An 18,474-nucleotide genomic window follows, 5' to 3' on the forward strand; every position below is an offset into this window, starting at 1 on the left:
AGGGCATCATCACCAGGTATAGAAACATTAGTACTTTTGGCTAACAGGGCATTATAGGGCATTTTGATAACTATTAATAATAGCAACATCCATTTTAAGGAGCTCATTTAGAAAAATACAAGAGCTCTGGCTGGTGTGGCTCAGTGGATTGAGTGCTGGCCTGTGAACCACAGGGTTGTCAGTTTGATTCCCAGTCAGGGCTAATGCCTGGTTTGTGGGCCAGGTCCCCAGCAAGGGACAGGCCAAAGGCAGATGTTTCTCTCCCTCTCTTTCTCCCTTGCTCCCCCTCTAAAAATAACATAAATTAGAAATCTTATAAAAAGTAAAGGTACATACTTATTGAGCACTACTGAGTACAGCAAAAGTCAATTGATGAGATTTATAGTTATGTCTCGGTGAGTCAGACACCAAAAAATGTTTAGTATTTTCTATTTAAAATGACAGAGATTAACTTGAAAATTATTTCCATCCACAATAATATAACATGTCCTGGCTGGTGTGGTTCAGTCAGTGGAGTACCAGCCTACAAACCAAAAGGCCACCAGATTGATTCTTGGTCAGGTCACATGCCTAGGTTGCAGGCCAGGTCCTTGTTTGGGGTGTGTGCGAGAAGCAACCAATCACTGTTTCCCTCACATATCAATGTTTCTCTCCCTCTTTCTCTTCCTCACCCTCTCTCTAGAAATGAATACTTAAAATCTTTTAAAAAATAGCCCTGCTGGTGTGGCTCAGTGAATTGAGTGACAGCCTGCAAACCAAAGGGTTGCTGGTTCGATTCCCAGTCAGGGCACATGTCTGGGTTCCAGGCCAGGTCCCCAGTAGGGGGCGCATAAAGGGCAACCACACAGTGATGTATCCTTCTCTCCTTCTCCTGTCTAAAAATAATTAAATAAAATATTTTTTAAATTAAAAAAGTATTAATATAACAAAATTAATATGACTCTTAAAATATATCAGATTCTGGGAAATTCAATTTTTGACCAAAAAGTTATTACATATATTTATGGATAACATATTAATGGACCAATACTTCAACACATTTGTTTTCAAAGAGTGGCATTAAAATAAGTGACCCTTAAAGTCATTATAATAGATTATAATATTTTAATAAAATTTTACATTTCTGGAACAACTTATTCAATTAATACAATATACATGATACAGCAAACAAAAGAAAGAAGCCTGAGACAGTCTTCCTACAAATTATTTAAAGTACATTTCTTTTGATTGTTTACTCAATATATATACCTGTTACATAGTCTTTTGGTATTCTTCTGAATTGTTATAGAAGGCTTAAAAACTGAAAATTTCACATAAAAATAGTTATTTATCTGTTTTTTTAGACAATTGAATATTCAAATTAAATAAAAAGGTTTTCTGTTTACCAATGTATATGCATAGAAACAGTTAAATATTTTAATATTTAGAAAAAATCAAGAAGTCAGGTTTTTTAATGGTTGCTACATCTTTAACTTGGTAATTCAAATTTTACTTATAATTTTAAAATTATACATTCTGCAGGCATAAAAAATTTTAAAATACATTCCAATTTAATTTAAAAAGGCTTCTAAATGTATATTTTCAAACACTGCTATGATTGCTATAATGACTACCCTGTAAATATACTTAGCCAAAATAAGTTAATTTTTAAAAATCAGTAACATAGTATGCTGGCAAGATTTCTTTAGAAACAAGGGTAATTATAACGTCAATGTTATAAATGTTCTATTACAAATAAATATGTTTTATCTATAATTACTTTTTTTAAAAAAAAGTAGAACTTCAAACTGCACTGAACAGATGAAAATTTTTATAATCTAAGTCATCAGTGCAGAAATCTGGGCACTTAATCCTTTAAATTAGAGAATTTCAATTAAAAAGATGACTTCTCATTGGGAATACTGTGACTTTCTGTAAGTGAAAAAATAGTCTAGTATTTGTATTCACATGTGTCTAGTGTTTTGGTTTGTGTATTTCTATGCACCTCCTTTAACTTAAATGTTCTCTCCCTGAAAAAGACATTTTTAAGCTAATGACTTTGGCCCCTTGACATATATATTTTAAAGATACATGTGATTTTCCAACCAAACCCTTCCCCCCATTCTAATAACTACACATATATGAACTTATAAACATACACATATTTCAGGATTATAAAAATATTTAATTTTATAAGCTTAAATAATTACTATTAATACAGAATACATTAATATTTGTATAATTTTACTTTCACTTATAAAAAGGTTTTCTTATAGCAGCATTTTCATTGCAAATTGAATGGGATCAAATGATGGAGCAGAGCAAGCGCACTGAGCCGCAAGGGCCTCCGAAAGCAGCAGCCGTGTCAGCTGCAGAGGAGCGGTTCCTGTAAAGTACAAAACCCTGAGGGGCTAATAACTTATCCGAACCCTTTAAGTGCACTTAAAGTTATCTCCACAGAATTGACAAGACTTATTAAAATATATCCAAGAAGTCCAAGTTATCTTTACCTGACGTAAAATTTTCCAGTGGGATAAGTTATATTAGTGAATAGTGTTTTTAATCGAATCACATTAACTTATTAGAAGTTAATTGAAGCCTTCAAGAATAAAAAAATAAAAACATCGCTGTGAGAATGATTTGAAACTTCAAAACATTATGAAAAAACAAATAAAACTCTTAATCTCAAACACTCACACTAAGCTTGTTTTTGTTAAGCTCATGCTCCAGATTTCCAATTAATGTATCAATACTTTCTTGTAGATCTTTGAGATTGATTTTTCGATCCACAGTGGACTCAATTGTCTGCATTGTCAAATATGTCTGAAATGTGCACTCTTTGGACAAGGAAATTGGCTGTTTAATCATTATATCAGATCCATACATTTTGCTGCAATTTTCTCCATCTTCTGAAGGGACATCATCATAATCCACATCACTTAAGTTTTCTTTTGTATTTACAAAGTAGTTTTGTCCACAGCTGCTCCAGTCTCCTGCATAGCGATTGCTAAGTGGACTGTCCAACCTGGTTTGCCGTGGCCTCAGTACTCTCAATGAGTTAGCGTCACTCAAATTTAACAGGTAGGGTCGTTCCTTCTTCTTCCTCAAATAATTCAGAGAAGATTTCTGCTCTGTTGTTGATTCTTTGACAGTTAAATGTTGCACTAAAAACAAATAATAAATTTGCTTTGGTGATGATAATCCTACTGGCCTTTAAAAAACAGAGCTAAGGATAAGGCATTTAATAACTACAAACATGCATTAAAACAAAAACATGCGCACTATCAAAGAAAGCATTCCGTAATTATTTTTTCTATGACCAGACATAATCAAGATTAGGGACAGAAGCTAGTAGAATGTACAGTGATGCTAATTCATGCTATATCATAACATCCCCAAACAAATCAAATTTCCAATGTTGATTAATGTCTGTTAATTATCTACCCATAATTCACACAGTAGCTAAGGTGGTAGCTGCTTCTAAATTAAAAGCTGCAGCAAAAAGCAGGCAAGGCATGTTGATATACAAACAAAACAAAAGAAAAAGTTCCTTTGTCTGCAAATATCGAAATGAGGCAAAGGCATCTAAAATGCTCACTCTAAAAGTTCTGACCTTTGTGATTTTTTGCAATTCTATTAGCAGCAATGTCATAATTTACTTTACCAAGCAGCCAAAATTTCACTTTGATAAAATGCACAAATACATACTAGACTTGACCACATGTTACCTGAGTTTGATTATACAGCATTAGCTACTTATAGTCTTCATTTATTGCCTGAAAATAGTACAGATATTTTATTTTCCCATTCTGGTTAGGTATCTAACAATCTAAACATTCTTCATAAGAAGACTAATTTCTTCTAAGGGTATGCATCATGCTGACTATTCAGATAACCACAGAAACGCACAGTATCTCATAACGAACCAAGGCTTCAGCATTTACTTTTGTGTATATTGAACAAAAGATTTGTCTAAGATTCTTCTGTATATAAAACAAACTTAATTTAAATATTGAGGCATAGCTATTAAAAACCTTTTCATAATACCTCTCTCTTTCTGCTTATTTATTCTCCGTTAGTATCTCTCCATTTATACTGCCCTTCTCTAATAAGGTAATGAGAACATATCATCAGTGATAATGCAGCAACTTGACACTCTCCAACAGACACTGAATGCTTGTTCCCTAGTGTATGAAATAAGATAACTGAAAAATAATACAAACATGTATATGGTTCTAGTTTTCCAGACTTAGTGATATTATAGCATTTTCCAGAGATCACATAATTTTTTTACTTATTTATTAAAATAATAATTGTGTATAGATATGTTTTTAACATTTCTGTTTATCTGCATTTTTATGGTGGTTTATATTATAATAGCTAAAAGCTCTTGATTTAAAGTTTCTAGAAAATAAATGTCTGGTATTTATTTTAAACTGATCTTTAATAACAGTATTAATAAAGAATATCCCACACCATTAACTGATATAATTGCAGTGTATATCTAATTTTTTTAATTATTTAATTATTCATATTCCTTTTTCTCCTCTAGCTTCTTATCTCCACTGTATCTCCTTCCTTTTCTCTCTGCATTTTCTGTGCTATTTCTGTTCTTGGTGCCTACGTGTCATGCTTGTTGTTTTCACCAACCCATCACGGTCTCCTGCTGACCCGAAGGTCATCCGGTTTGTGACGCAACCACACTAAAACATGTGTGACTCTGCGTTTGAGCTTGTGGACTGCGCCTGCATTTTCTGACATTTACCTGTAAAAACCAGGTTTATTTTACTAAGTTGTTTAACCAAATCTTTATTCAACCATTATTTTTGTATATTTTCTTGGAAAATTTTTAGGAAATGTATTATGGTGACATTTATATCTTTTAGACTAAAAATTCAATTTCTGAAAAACCAATCTCACTGGCTTTCTAAACTACTGATGGTGGAATGGTTTCCTATTAATAACGCAGAGAAAATGGCTTTTTAAAAAAACTCCTCACTCAAGGATTTTGCAGAGAGAGGGAGGGAGGGAGAGAGAAGCGTGGATTGGCTGCCTCCCACATGCACCCCAACTGGGGATCGAACCTGCAACCTAGGTATCAGGGGAATCGAACCCACAACCATTGGTGTATGGGACAACATTCTAACCAAATGAGCTACCCAACCAAGGCAGAAAATGGCTAATTTTAACCACTCCAAAAAAAGTTCTAGTTTTCCCAGCACTGCTGACTACCTACCTTCAACAGAATAAAATAAAAACTGCAGTCATTATGGTTTCTGGAAAAGTTTCAAAATATAATGATAAGTACTAAGAAATTTAATTTTTTTATCTTGTTTTCTACCACTATGTTTCTATCTTTAATAACCACTTTATTGGCCTTTTATCTACAGTATAATTGCCTTATTTAACAGAATATGTTGGCTGGTAGTGCCAAGCATTCTGTTAGGAGTTGGGAATATAAGTCCCTGCCCTCCTGAAGCTTTATCTAGTGAGAAAAATTAAACAAAAAGGATTGGGGAAAAAATCAATAGTGTTTCCAAAAAACCCTGCCCCAAATCTACTCATCACAGAAAATGTGGTAGAGCAAACAGCTAGTCTGGAGTTACACTCTCTCTAAAGCTATTTCCCTATCTGTAAAGTGAAAGGGTGGCCCATTAGTAATTTTCAACATTCTTCTTAAAACAGCATACTTATTTTTAAAAAACAACGATTTTGTACAAACCTACATTAAGAAAATATGAAAAGAAGACTATTTTGGTCAAAAGGGAAGTGAGTTTATATTTTGTTCCTTAACAAGCTACCAATCTGGCCCTGAAGCTGCTTCCAAAGAACCCTAGGGCTTTGGCAGAAGAAAATCTGAAAAACATTGGCAGGATGATGTCTCCTTCCAATGCAAATAGGCTAGAGTTCTAACTGACCACTTGGAAGACAAAATTTATCAAATGGAAAGCTCAAAGCCAGTTATAATCTTATTCAAAATGAATAAAACAAAAAATAACACAAAACAAAAAGCTAAGAAAGCAAAACGAAAGGGTGGAACTAACTCTTTTTACCTCTGCAACGGAGGAAATTCCAAAAGGAAAAGTAAGAAAGATATGCATAGCAAGGAGAGCCAAAACCTGTTGAATTCATGAGATGGGCATTCACCAAGTTGATAAGCTATGGCCCATTCTCTATTATCCCCTGAATTTTCTCAGGCTCAGTAACTGCCTTACATTTATTTACTTGACTTCTGCCTTTTCTTGACTCCAACAGCAAATGAGTTAGAGGGCAAAACTAATTGCTGTTTCCTCTTATCTTTGTGCCCTGTTCTGTCATTTGTCCGAGGAAGTAAAACTAATGAAAAATAAAAGATTATAGAAAAAGTGACAGTTATTTTTAAATCCAACAACACAAATCTTTGGAATAACGTATTAACGCACTAAGAGTTGGTTGTTTAAGGCTATCATTGAAATACAGTGAATCTGAAATCTAAACCTGCTTTTTCTATAACAAAGGATATGATTTAATTTTTGCTTCTACACCCAAAACAAAGGTGGCTATTACAAAATAATGAAGTGACATGAACCTCTGGTACAGAATTAATGATAAAGGGCTCAGGTGCTGAAAGTAAACCTAATGACACATCCAGGCAAGCAAGTTTTCATTTGTGGTTAATATGATGTTAATATTCCTGATGTTTATTGGAATTAAAACAGTTTTAGGAAAAGCTAGGAAACACACATTTAAAACTTTAACCTAAGTGATTCCTTTTATTGGGGCACCAAATGCAGAAATCAGACCAATTATACAGAGAATCTTGACTAAGAATTTTAAAATAATTAATAGTACATACTAATTCGGTTAAAATATCAATAGAAATTATTTTTAAGCTGATGTTTAAAAACTTTACTTTCTAAATTTAAAAGTTGAAAATTTTTATTAGCTTAAATTTTAATTCACTTTTAAAAAGATTAATTTTTAAAGTTTTTATTTTTGGAGGACACATCAATGTGTGGTTGCCTCTTATGCGCCCCCTACTGGGGACCTGGTCTGCAACCCAGGTATGTACCCTGACTGGGAATTGAAACTGTGACCCTTTAGTTCACCAGTCAGCACTCAATCCACCAAGCCACACAAGCCAGGGCTAAAAAGATTTATTTTAAAAGATTAAATCAGGCATTCCTTTGTACTTTAATCTCTCCTTCTCATATATGTCTATAAAAGAATACCAAAGCATATTTATTGAGAGCTAGCTTTGTGCCAAACATTCTGTTCATTGCCTCAGATGCTTTATCTCAACCTCCACAACAACTCTGAGGAAAGCACTATTTACAAAGAAGCAAACTGAGATCTGGGGGAACTAAAGTATTTGTCTGAGCCCACACTGTTGGTGAATGCCACAATCCAAATCTGAACCCAAACCTGAATCCAGGGCCGAGGCACTTTTATCACCGTGTGTTCCACTAGGCCTCTAAGTAAAATACCGTGCATTGCTGGGGAGGGAGGAGGGGAACTTCAGGGTAAGACAAATTTGGAACTTAAATACAGGATCCTTTATGGAACATCTAATTAAATACATGTTTCTTTTACCTCTGAAACTATATAAGAGATATACATGGAAAATAACAGTCAGCCTTTTGTTATTGTCTATTACAGGGAGGAATAAGAAAGATAAAAAGGTCAGAGATAACTGTCAACTCAAGCCTGGATAATTTGAAGAATGACTGTAAATACAATAAGGATGTCAGAAAGAAGAAATGATTTAAGGAGAAAAATAAATTATTGAGTACCTATTATGTGCCAAGGACTGTGCAGAGCACCTTATATATATAATTTTTTACTTAGTCCTCCTTTAAGTTCCACAAACATACGAAATCCATATGACAAAGGGTGATACTGAGGCTCTAAGATGTTAAGGAACCTGCCCAGGGTCAGACTGCTAATAAGTGACACAGCCAGATTCAAATCCAGATCTGACCAAATCCAAAACATCATATTATCAGCAAAAGTAGAAAGTTTAACTGGAGAAACCTACAGGGCAGGTATCAGATAGCAAAGTCTAGAGAAGATTTTCTTCAATCACATACGGTATATTTAATGATTAGCTAATTCAAATACCCTATCATTGAAAGAGAAAAATACTGCCACAGAATCATTTACCTGGCCAGAGTTGAAGTAAGTAATGAAGAACTTCAATATGTTTTTTAAAATCCAAAGCACTTGCAAGTTCTTCTGAATCGGTAAAGACTCTGTTGTTATGATTGGAAGCCTCTTGCTTCTGGCTTAATAATACTGGTCCGAAGCACACGGCCAAATTCTGGCAGGTCATCTTATTCACTTCATGATAAGAAGCCACCAATTTCAAATGATCCAACAACATCTTTAGGGTTGCCTAAATTAAATTAAATTAAGTTGCACTTAATATAATTATATAAGAAAAAATTCAAGGGCACAATTCATAGCAAAAAATATAAATAAGCATTCTGTTACTTTTAAAAAGTTACTTCACCAACAATCAAGACAAACAAACAAACAAAACTAAGAGACACAGACAACAACAGCACGGTGGTTACCGGAAGGCAACATGGGTCAAATACTTGATGACGACAGGAGATTAAACTTTGGGTGGTGAACACACAACACAACATACAGACGATGTTCTATAGAATTGTACACTTGAAACCTATGTAATTTTATTAACCAATGTCACTCCAATAAATTTAATTTAAAAATTTAGAAAACAGAACCCCCCAAATAAAAGGTCATTTCAAAGATCTGCTTATAAGTTGGGCATTTAGAACTTGAAACAATTTATTATAGAAATGTTACACAGGACCCTTAGGTTCCAACAACATTAATTTGATCTATTAAGTGGTTAAAATATATACTTTTTATAAAATGTTCATAATGCATCCCAAATTTCAGCTGGAATCCCTAGGTAAATATACCATCGGCATTTCCCTCCCTTCCCTCCTCTACAATGACAAGAGGAAAAAGACTGTTACAGAAAGAGGACTCATGTGCTTGTCTTTAAATACAAATAAATCCTGTAGTCAAAAGTAGGGTGCTGCCATCCTTAAATCTAGGAAGCTTAACATTTCAGAACATGGCCAGGTTCTACTGTGACCTGCATTAGGAAAAAGACCAATGTGCTTCTTAACTAATTGATATTTTAAGTTGACAAACCATGGAAAAGGGAAAAGCAGTATAGTTACAAATCAAAGCAAATTTATTGAAAAAAATCCTTAAAAAAAACTAACCCCAAAATCACTAATCTTTAAAGAAACTAATAAGGGGAATTTGCTCAAGAAATGAAATGATTATTTAGGTTTAAGTAATTATGAAAAGGAATGATTTTTAAAAAATTAGTGATACACAATAAATCATTTAACAATGAGTGCATAATTTCTTCTTCATAATTGTACTGAAAAAATGAATCCCAACTAAAACTGTACATTTAAAAAATTACAAGAACAAACAAAATGAAATATTTATTCCTAGAGCTATAAGTGACACTTGGATTTGGTGATTAGAAGGTCATTAGTAATCTTGGCAAGAACAAGTCCAGAGAGATGGGGTGGAAAGCCAGATTACAAAGTGTTGAGTAACAAATGAGTGGTAAAGAATAATGAGAGCCAGAATAAATGTTCTTTCAGTGTTTGGTTGTGAAGGGAAGGAAGGAAGAGAAAATGAAAGCTAGAAAAGAATATAAATTGATATTTTGAAATAAAGTTCTGTCACACACACACACACAAAGTACATTTTTAACTGGTTAAGAATATTAGGTTCAGACCTGGCTGGTATGGATTGAGTGCCAGCCGGCAAAATGAAAGGCTGCTGGTTTGATTCCCCGTCAGGGAACAGGCCTGGGTGGAGGGGCCAGGTCCCCAGCTGCAAGCTTTTGAGAAGCATTTTGATGTATTTCTTGTATGTACATGTATGTACATTTTTCTCTCTCTCTCTTTCCCCTTCTCTTCCCCCTTTGTAAAAATAATTTTTTTAATACTTAAAAAATATTAGCTCCAATCTCAACAAACAAAAAAATGCAACTTAAAATAAGAAATCTATTTTGTCTATTAAATAAGGTGGGCCAAAAACATATAACTCTTTTGTCCCTTTTGAAAACTAATATAAGCCATGTATTAAGAGCCTTAAAATGTTCACATCATTTAAATCGACAATTCCACTCTGAGATTCTCATATAAATCATTCTAGCTGAAAAAAAAAATCTGTGACTATATACAAATAGATTCAAAGCCTAAATATCATTCAAAAGAGAATAGTGACATATTATGTCAAATCCACTCAGTGGAATATTATGCAGCCTTTTTAGAAAGGATATTAATAGCAAGAGGTTTAGGGTCAGAAAGACATAAATTCACATGACAAACTATTATACTCATAAAAGTTGCCTAGCCTTGGTCAAGTGATTTAAATTCCCTGACACAAATTTCAACTTACACGTAAAATGACACTTAGAGTTATACATTGTATTGGTGAGGGAATATTTCTACCCCTTCATTGCACCCTTCTGCATCTGCTCACCTCTTTACAGCTACTCTCCTCCCTCCACCAAAAGGAGTAGTAATTGCTAATCTAATTGGACAAAGTACGGGGCAATCAGAAGACTGCAGTAAACTAGTGAATGAAGCTATTGAGCTTAACATGTCTACCCACTAACTCTTGACCAGTCTGCCCTCACATAAGAAATCTAGGCAGTCAACCTTACCTAGACAAGCCCAACCCCATGGTTTTCCCTTATTTTTCCTTTTATTCTAAAAAACAACAGCTAAAGCTAGGTTAAGACTGGTTCTGCACATCCAGCCATCCTTCTCTCTCTCCTGCAGGCATACCTGAAGATATGGGACCCAAGATTGAGATTGTGGGGAGGGGAATAATGGGAAAAGGCAAGCAAGAAGGAAATGCTACCAGGGGTTCCTTGACAGTTGAGGCTAAGCCATATACACCAAAATAGTTGCCATATTTTAAAAATACTAAAAGGAAATAAAATAAAATATTAATTATAGTTGCCTCTGGGTTTTGATCACTGTAATTTTTCCATCCTTCTCTATATATTCCCAATTATTCTATAATGAACACATATTACTATAATAATAAGATAATAATAGTCTTTTAAAACTTATGAGAGTATTTATGCCCAGGCAAAAATAATACAGAAAGGATAACCATTTTTTCTAAATTTATTCTGCTTAAAAAGCAGTTTCTAGATTTATGCTGTTTAAGAAGCCATTAGTAAAGGCAGAGCTAAAACTCAAGAGTGCCACAAATATTAAAATGGCTAAAAAATTATCTATACTGTAGCTAAGTATATAATTCACTAGCTGGTTTTCAAGAAAAATGTATGCCAATTATGTTTACCTTCTCAACATCAGGCAGGCAGTCCAGTAGGTCTACAGTGTACTTGGAGTCACTTGTATCATTCTCACAACCATTTGATGACATTTTCAAGGGATTTTTTGCCATGGCATCTAATACAGCCTCATAAAGCTGCTTTGTTATCAGAGGAGAAGGGAGTTCTCTTAAATAATCCTTAAGAACACCTTTAGAAAACAAACCAGAGACAATTAGCCATTGGTTTTCAAAGTGAAATAAAAAACTGTGATTTTTAAAAAAATTTAAGTATTATTACAGCTAACTTTTAATATTCTGAAAATCATAAAAGCAATAATATAAAAATGTGTTATAACAAAACACTAGCATTTTGTATCTATTAAGTGCCTCATTAACTGACTTTTAGTTTTGAACCCAAGCTAAAAATGCATAATGTAATTTCCAATGATCACACACATTAGGTCTGTTGTTCATAAAATAAGTCATTTTTGGTATATATACACTATTGATTCTGACCCTTCATAAAAAGCTCCTCTCTGTACATGTAAAAGCTAAGAAAGCAGGGCATTTCACAATTATTCCAATTATATGAATTTTGAATTTCTAGATTTTTATTTGCTAGTGAAAGAGTACCAATGGTCCAAATCCTTTGCAAATGAGTGAGCTATATATTTTCTCTTTAATACAGGACATATGTCTGACACATGTCCTTTTATTTATTCTGTTTAAAAAGCAGTTTCTAGATTTATGCTGTTTAAGAAGCCATTAGTAAAGGCAGGTGGCTGGCTGGATTATCTCTAATACTACACTATGGAAGAGAAAAAATCATTCCTAAAATCAAATATAAACAAAACCAAAAGTCAAAAACAGAAAACATCAAACTTGTTATTTTAATAGGAAAGAAGTTAATTTCAAACACATCATAAGTGGTTATGAACTAAGAGATATCACCTGTAGTAGAGGAAAGGGTTGTTACATATAAGAAAGGTAGGTAAGTTTTTAGTCAAAGACTAGAATGTGATCATAAGGAAAAACAAGAGGTATTTCTGACACCAAGAACATAAGTATAGACAAAATTGATGAGGAACATGCTCTGAGCTTGGAACTCAGTTTGAAAGCTCAGTTTGAACTTAAACATGATCATATAGAAAACTCCCCATCTGATATGATAATCTTTTAAATTATAATAGTAACCATGTTTCATTAGTTTCTTATGCATCCTTCCAGTTTTATGAAAATATATTACCATATGTGATCAAGAAATAATATATAATAAATTATATATTATTACACTCTTCTTTATTACATAAAAGATAGCATATATGTCCTGTTCTGTTACTTGACTTTTTATTTGCATCATATGCTTGAGGTCTTTTTAACACATAGACTCCTCAAACATTTCACAGCCACATCATGTTATTTCAGTGCATGGATGTCCCAGAGTCAGTTGCTGCAGATGGGCACTTGGAGTGCTTTTAATTTTTTGTTATTCTAAAACATGCTATAATGAATAATCCTGCACATCATTACTTTGTAGAATAATTCCCAAAACAGGACTGCTAAGTATGAAAATGCACTTGTACTTTTGAGGAAAAAGGAGTAAGGCTGTTTCCTAGATTTGGGGCTGCAGTGTCTAGGTGAATAGTAGTGCCATTACTTGAAACAGGGAAAAAGGAGGAAAACCATGTTTTCAGGGATCAAAAGGAGTTTTATTTTGAACACATGACAGTATCTATGCAACATTCAAAGCTGCTGGATATAAAAATTTGAGGCTCAGAAAAGAGATGGCTAGAGACACAGACCTAAGAATGACCAACTAAAGACGGTAACTGGAAGCCTAAGAATGATGGACTACCAGGGAGGCATAATGAGTGGTATAAGAGGGCCTAGTGAAAAACAAAGATCCTGTCCCTGACTGGTGTGTGTCAGCTGGTTAGGCATCATTCTGCAAAGCCAAAGGCCACTGGTTCAATTCCCAGTCACAGCACATGCCTGGGCTGTGGGCTCAGTCCCCAGGTGGGGCATATATGAAAGGTGGGGCATATATGATCAGTGTTTCTCTCACATTGATGTTTCTCTCCCTCTTTTTCTCCCTCCCTTCCTCTCTTCCCCAAAATAAATAAATAAGATCTTTAAAAAGAGAGAAGACCCTGAAGAAAGCTCTTAATGGGCTGTCAGGAAGAGCATCTTCAAAAGGTGACTAAAGAATAAATGGCTAAAGAAGTATTAGTGGCAAGAAGAGGTGAAGAAGGGGGTGGAGGATGACTGGAAAACAGGCTGCCAAGGAAGTCAAGGAGACAATGTTTCAAGAGTCCAGGTATCAACTGATACCCAACAACAGTTAGGTTAGATAAGAACTGTGTTAAAATACTATGGGGAACAGTGTTTCTAAAACTTGACTACACAATGAAATAGCCTGAAGAACTTTTAAAACAACAGATTCCAGAGGCCCATGTCTGTTCTACTAAATCAGAATCTCCATGGGTCAGGGCTCCTGTCCTGTATTTTTAACAAATTCCTGTTGTGGTTCTAAGGCAACAGAGTGTTACAAATAGGGATAAGAAACAATGAGACAAGGACCAAAAAATGTACACTACAGAAGGAAATCAGCAACCTTGGTAAGCACAGTTTCAGGACAATAAAGGACACAGACGTCAAGCTGGAGTGGATTAGGAAGTAAACAGACATTAAGGAAACAGAGAAAAAGGGAAAAAGATAGGCAACCTCTCCAGAAATTTGGCTTTGAGAGGTAATAAGCACAGAGGAGCAGAAAGAGCCAGGGTAAAGTAGGATTATTTTTTAAGGATGGGAGAGGTTTGAACATTTAAATGCTAATGTAAGAAAATATTAAAATTGTTTTTAAGGTAAACCCCCAAAGAAGGAAAGAGGGGGTTGCCCAGGAAAGAGGAAAGCCCCCAAAGAAGAAGGAAGAAGAGACTCCTGAGAACACATAAAAGAATTAAAATTAATCCAAAATGTGAGGAAAACCATTTGTATAATGTTGCAGAAAAGATAGAAAAGCAGGCAGGTTGGCAGGTTGAGTGACAAGAAGTAGAGGAAGTTCCTACCTGATAGTTTATATTTTCTCTGTGAAGTTAGAGGCACGGTCATCAGTAAGAATGGTGTCATTGAAATAAGAATAGAGGAGAGTGAGACGATATTAAAAAGACACTGAAAAATGAGAGAGAGGAGAGAGGGAGGGAGGGGGAGAGAGAGAGAATAAGAAAAGTAATTATTAACTATTTTGTTTTCATTATCTTCTTTTGTCTATTATATTCACTTCCAACCTCCCTCTATGCCTCCAACCCCCACCACTAGAATGTAGCTCCATGAGAACAGGAATCTTCTCTCTTTTGACCCCTGTGTTCCCAGCACATACTGAACACTCTCCAGTGCATGATCAACTCAACCAAGCCAATGGCTTCCTTAAACCAATGGCTTTCTTGCTTAAGAAACTAAAAAAGAAATGTGTGTATTATACTCAAAGTAAGTAGAAGAAAGAAAAATATAAAGATCAGAGTAGAAATTAATGGAACAATAAAGAAAATCGACAAAACCAAAAATTGGTTCTTTGAAAAGATCAATGAAAATGACAAATCTTCAACTAGGCTGACCATGAAAAAAAAGAGAGAAGACAAATCATTATCATCTCACAGAAATAAAAAGAATTTAAAGATAATACTATGAACAGCTCTATGCCAATAAATTAGACAACTCACATGCAAATAGAACTCAGAGCGATAAACTACTGCAAGTTATGCAAGAAACAGAAGACCTGCATAGACAAAATACTGAACTAGTAATTTTATTTTCTTAAGATATTTTATTGATTATGCTATTATAGTTGTCCCATTTTTTTCTCCCCTTTATTCCCCTTCACCCTGCACCACCCCTCCCACCCGCACTCCCCCCAACCTTAGTTCATGTCCATGGGTTATACATGTAAGTTCTTCGGCTTTTCCATTTTCTATATTATTCTTAACCTCCCCCTGTCTTATTTTGTATCTGCCATTTATTTATGCTTCTTATTCCCTGTACCTTCTCTCCCCCATTCCACCCCTCCCCTCCCTTCTGATAATCCTCCACGTGACCCATATTTCTGTGATTCTGTTACTGTTCTAGTTGTTTGATTAGTTTGTTTTGGGGTTTTGTATGTTCAGTTGTTGATAGTTGTGAGTTTGTTGTCATTTTACTGTTCATAGTTTTGATCTTTTTCTTAGATAAGTGCCTTTAATAACACTATCTAATAAGAGCTTGGTGATGATGAACTTCTTTATCTCTACATTATCTGGGAAGCACTTTATCTGCCCTTCCATTCTAAATGAAAGCTTTACTGGACAGAGTAATCTTGGATACAGGTCTTTGCCTTTCATGACTTGGAATACTTCTTTCCAGCCCCTTCTTGCCTGTAAGGTCTCTTTTGAGAAATCAGCTGACGGTCTGATGAGAACTCCTTTGTAGGTGACTGTCCCCTTATCTCTTGCTGCTTTTAAGATTCTCTCTTTATCTTTAATCTTGGCTAATGTAATTATGAAGTGCCTCGGTGTGTTCCTTCTTGGGTCCAACTTCTTTGGGACTCTCTGAGCTTCCTGGACTTCCTGGAAGTCTATTTCCTTTGCCAGATTGGGGAAATTCTCCTTTTCCACTTGTTGCTGTTCCTCTTCCCCTTCTGGTACCCCTAAATAATTCAGATGTTGGAGCGTTTAAAGATGTCCTGGAGGTTCCTAAGCCTCTCCTCATTTTTTTGAATTCTTGTTTCTTCATTCTGTTCTGGTTGAATGTTTATTTCTTTCTTCTGCTCCAGTTTGTTTATTTGAGTCCTGGTTTCCTTCCCTTCACTGTTGGTTCCCTATATATTTTTCTTTTTTTTTAAAAATATTTTATTTATTTATTTATTTTTTGAGAGAGGGGAAGGGAAGGAGAAAGAGTGGGAGAGAAATATCAATGTATGGTTGCCTCTCATGAGTCCCCTGCTGGGAACTGGCCTGCAACCCAGGCATGTGCCCTGACTGGGAATCGAACCGCGATACTCTGGTTCGCAGGCCCGTGCTCAATCCACTGAGCTATGCCAGCCAGGGCCCTATATATTTTTCTTTATTTCACTTTGCATAGCCTTCACTTTTTCCTCTATTTTGCAACCATACTCAATCATATCTGTGAGCATCCTGACCAGTGTTTTGAACTCTGTGTCTGATAGGTTGGCAACCTCTTCATTGCTTAATTCTGTTTTTGGAGCTTTGATCTGTTTTCATTTGGGCCACATTTTTTGTCTCAGGGGGCCATTACATTGTAAGGGGCAGAGCCTTAGGTATTTGCCGGGTGGGGCAACCCACGTGGCTGCATTGTGGCACTGTATGCAGGGGAAGGGTCGGAGAGGGAACGATGCCTCTTTTTCCACTTTTGGCCAGCTTTCAGTCACTTCCCCAGCTACCCACAAGAAAATTGGGTCTTTCTTGTGCTGATTCCCATGTGGGTGGGTTTGTGTATATTCTAGGACTCTGTGGGTCTCCCCAACGAACTCTCCCGTGAGAATGGGAATTTCTCTGCTGCTGTAACCCCCACAGGTTTTTACAGCCAGAGGTCTGAGGCTTTATTCTCCTGCGCTGAACCCCTGGGTTCTGTGGTCTATCTCACTCTCCAGTTATTTCTCCCAATTTATCCACACACAAATGTGGGACTGCCTGGTCTGCCAGCTGCCACCTCACCTACCCAGGCCACCCGCCGCCGCCTTGCCACACATCCTCTCTGCCCTGGCTGCCTGTCTCCGCCCCTCCTACGGGTGTGGATGAATGTTTCTTCTCTAACTCCTTAGCTGTCAAACTTCCATACAGTTCGATTTTCTGGCAGTTCTGGTTATTTTTTGTTTTTAAATTTGCTGTAGTCCTTCTTTTAGTTGTGGTAGGAAGATGTATCTACCTACGCCTCTATCTTGGCTGGCAGTCTTTGAATTAGTAATTTTAAAACTTTCCACAAAATAAAGCCAAGCCCATATAGTTTTTCTGATGAATATTACCAAATATTAAAGGAATAATTAGTATCATTTCTTCACAAAGTCTTCCCAAAATAGGAAAGAACACTTCCCAACTCATTCTACAAGGCCAGTATTACCCTCATACCAAAACCAGACAAAGACATCACAAGGAAACTACAGACCAATATTCAGGAATACAGACACAAAATTCCTCAACAAAATACTAACACATTAAGAGTTCCAGCCAAGATGGAGGCATAGTTAGAAACCCTTCACTTTTCACAGAAAATCCTCACACAACCAAAAGGAGGATAACAACCAATCTAAAATCAATAAACAACCAGAAGTGCCATAAAATCAAACTGCATGGAGGTCTGACAACCAAGGTATTAAAGGAACAGTCAAACAGACTGGTAAGAACCCTCAGCAAGGCCGTGAACCACGCAGGGTCAGCTGAAAGAAACTGCGTGCGCAGGCACGGCTGGCTGAACAGGAGTGGAGACTCAGCTGACTGTGGACTACAGTGGTTGCCACGGTGGGAGAAACTCCCAGTCTCACACAAGAGATCATTGGAAAGTGGGCCAGAGCTGAGCAGGTGAGCTGCACTGTTCCCTCTCTAGCCCTTCCCCTATAGGCAGCACCGCAGCACAGCAAGAAGGGCTGCCCTGCCCCCTTACAACTTAATAGGTGTACCCAGACAAAGAAATAGGGCCAAAATGAAAAAACAGCCCTGGCTGGTGTGGCTCAGTGGATTGAGCACGGGCCTGCAAACCAGACGATCTCGGTTTAATTCCCAGTCAGGGCACATGCCTGTGTTGCAGGCCAGTTCCCAGTGAGGGAAGCATGAGAGGCAACCATACATTGATATTTCTCTCCCTCTCTCCTTCCCTTCCCCTCTAAAGACAAATAAATAAAATCTTGAAAAAAAAAAGAAAGAAAAAACAGAGCAAAGCTTCAGAAAGAGAGCTAAGTGATGAGGAGATAGCCAACCTATGTGATGGAGAATTTAAAGCCCTGGTGATCAAAATGCTCACAGAACTGATTAGGCTTGGTTGAAAAATGAAAGAAAAAAAGGAAAGATACCCAAAATGAAATAAAGCAAAATATTCAGGGAACCAACAGTGACAGGAAGGAAACCAGGACTCGAAGCAACAATTTGGAACAAAAGGAAGAAATAAACATGCACCTGG

At 36.0% G+C, this 18,474-nt stretch overlaps 1 protein-coding gene across 4 annotated transcripts in view; it reads right to left on the bottom strand.

The window, feature by feature from the left end:
- Window positions 1-1,108: 1,108 nt before the first annotated feature.
- Window positions 1,109-18,474, bottom strand: part of SYDE2 (synapse defective Rho GTPase homolog 2) — a 49,775-nt gene continuing 32,409 nt past the window's right edge. For 2 of the 4 annotated variants that reach the window (XM_037163954.2, XM_037163953.2), the window contains 3 exons: window positions 11,341-11,522; window positions 8,122-8,353; window positions 1,109-3,143 (listed from right to left, as the gene is read on the bottom strand). In XM_037163954.2, coding sequence (XP_037019849.2) covers window positions 2,665-3,143; window positions 8,122-8,353; window positions 11,341-11,522 — 893 coding nt within the window. In that variant the 3' untranslated portion in view covers window positions 1,109-2,664. Of the gene's footprint in view, window positions 3,144-3,707; window positions 3,756-8,121; window positions 8,354-11,340; window positions 11,523-18,474 lie in introns of those variants that run through there. The other 2 variants (XM_037163955.2, XM_053655516.1) reach the window with 2 other exon arrangements.

Source organism: Artibeus jamaicensis, unplaced genomic scaffold (assembly GCF_021234435.1).
Source record: "Artibeus jamaicensis isolate MK-2021 breed Jamaican fruit bat unplaced genomic scaffold, CSHL_Jam_final scaffold_1019, whole genome shotgun sequence".
Lineage (NCBI taxonomy): Eukaryota > Metazoa > Chordata > Mammalia > Chiroptera > Phyllostomidae > Artibeus > Artibeus jamaicensis.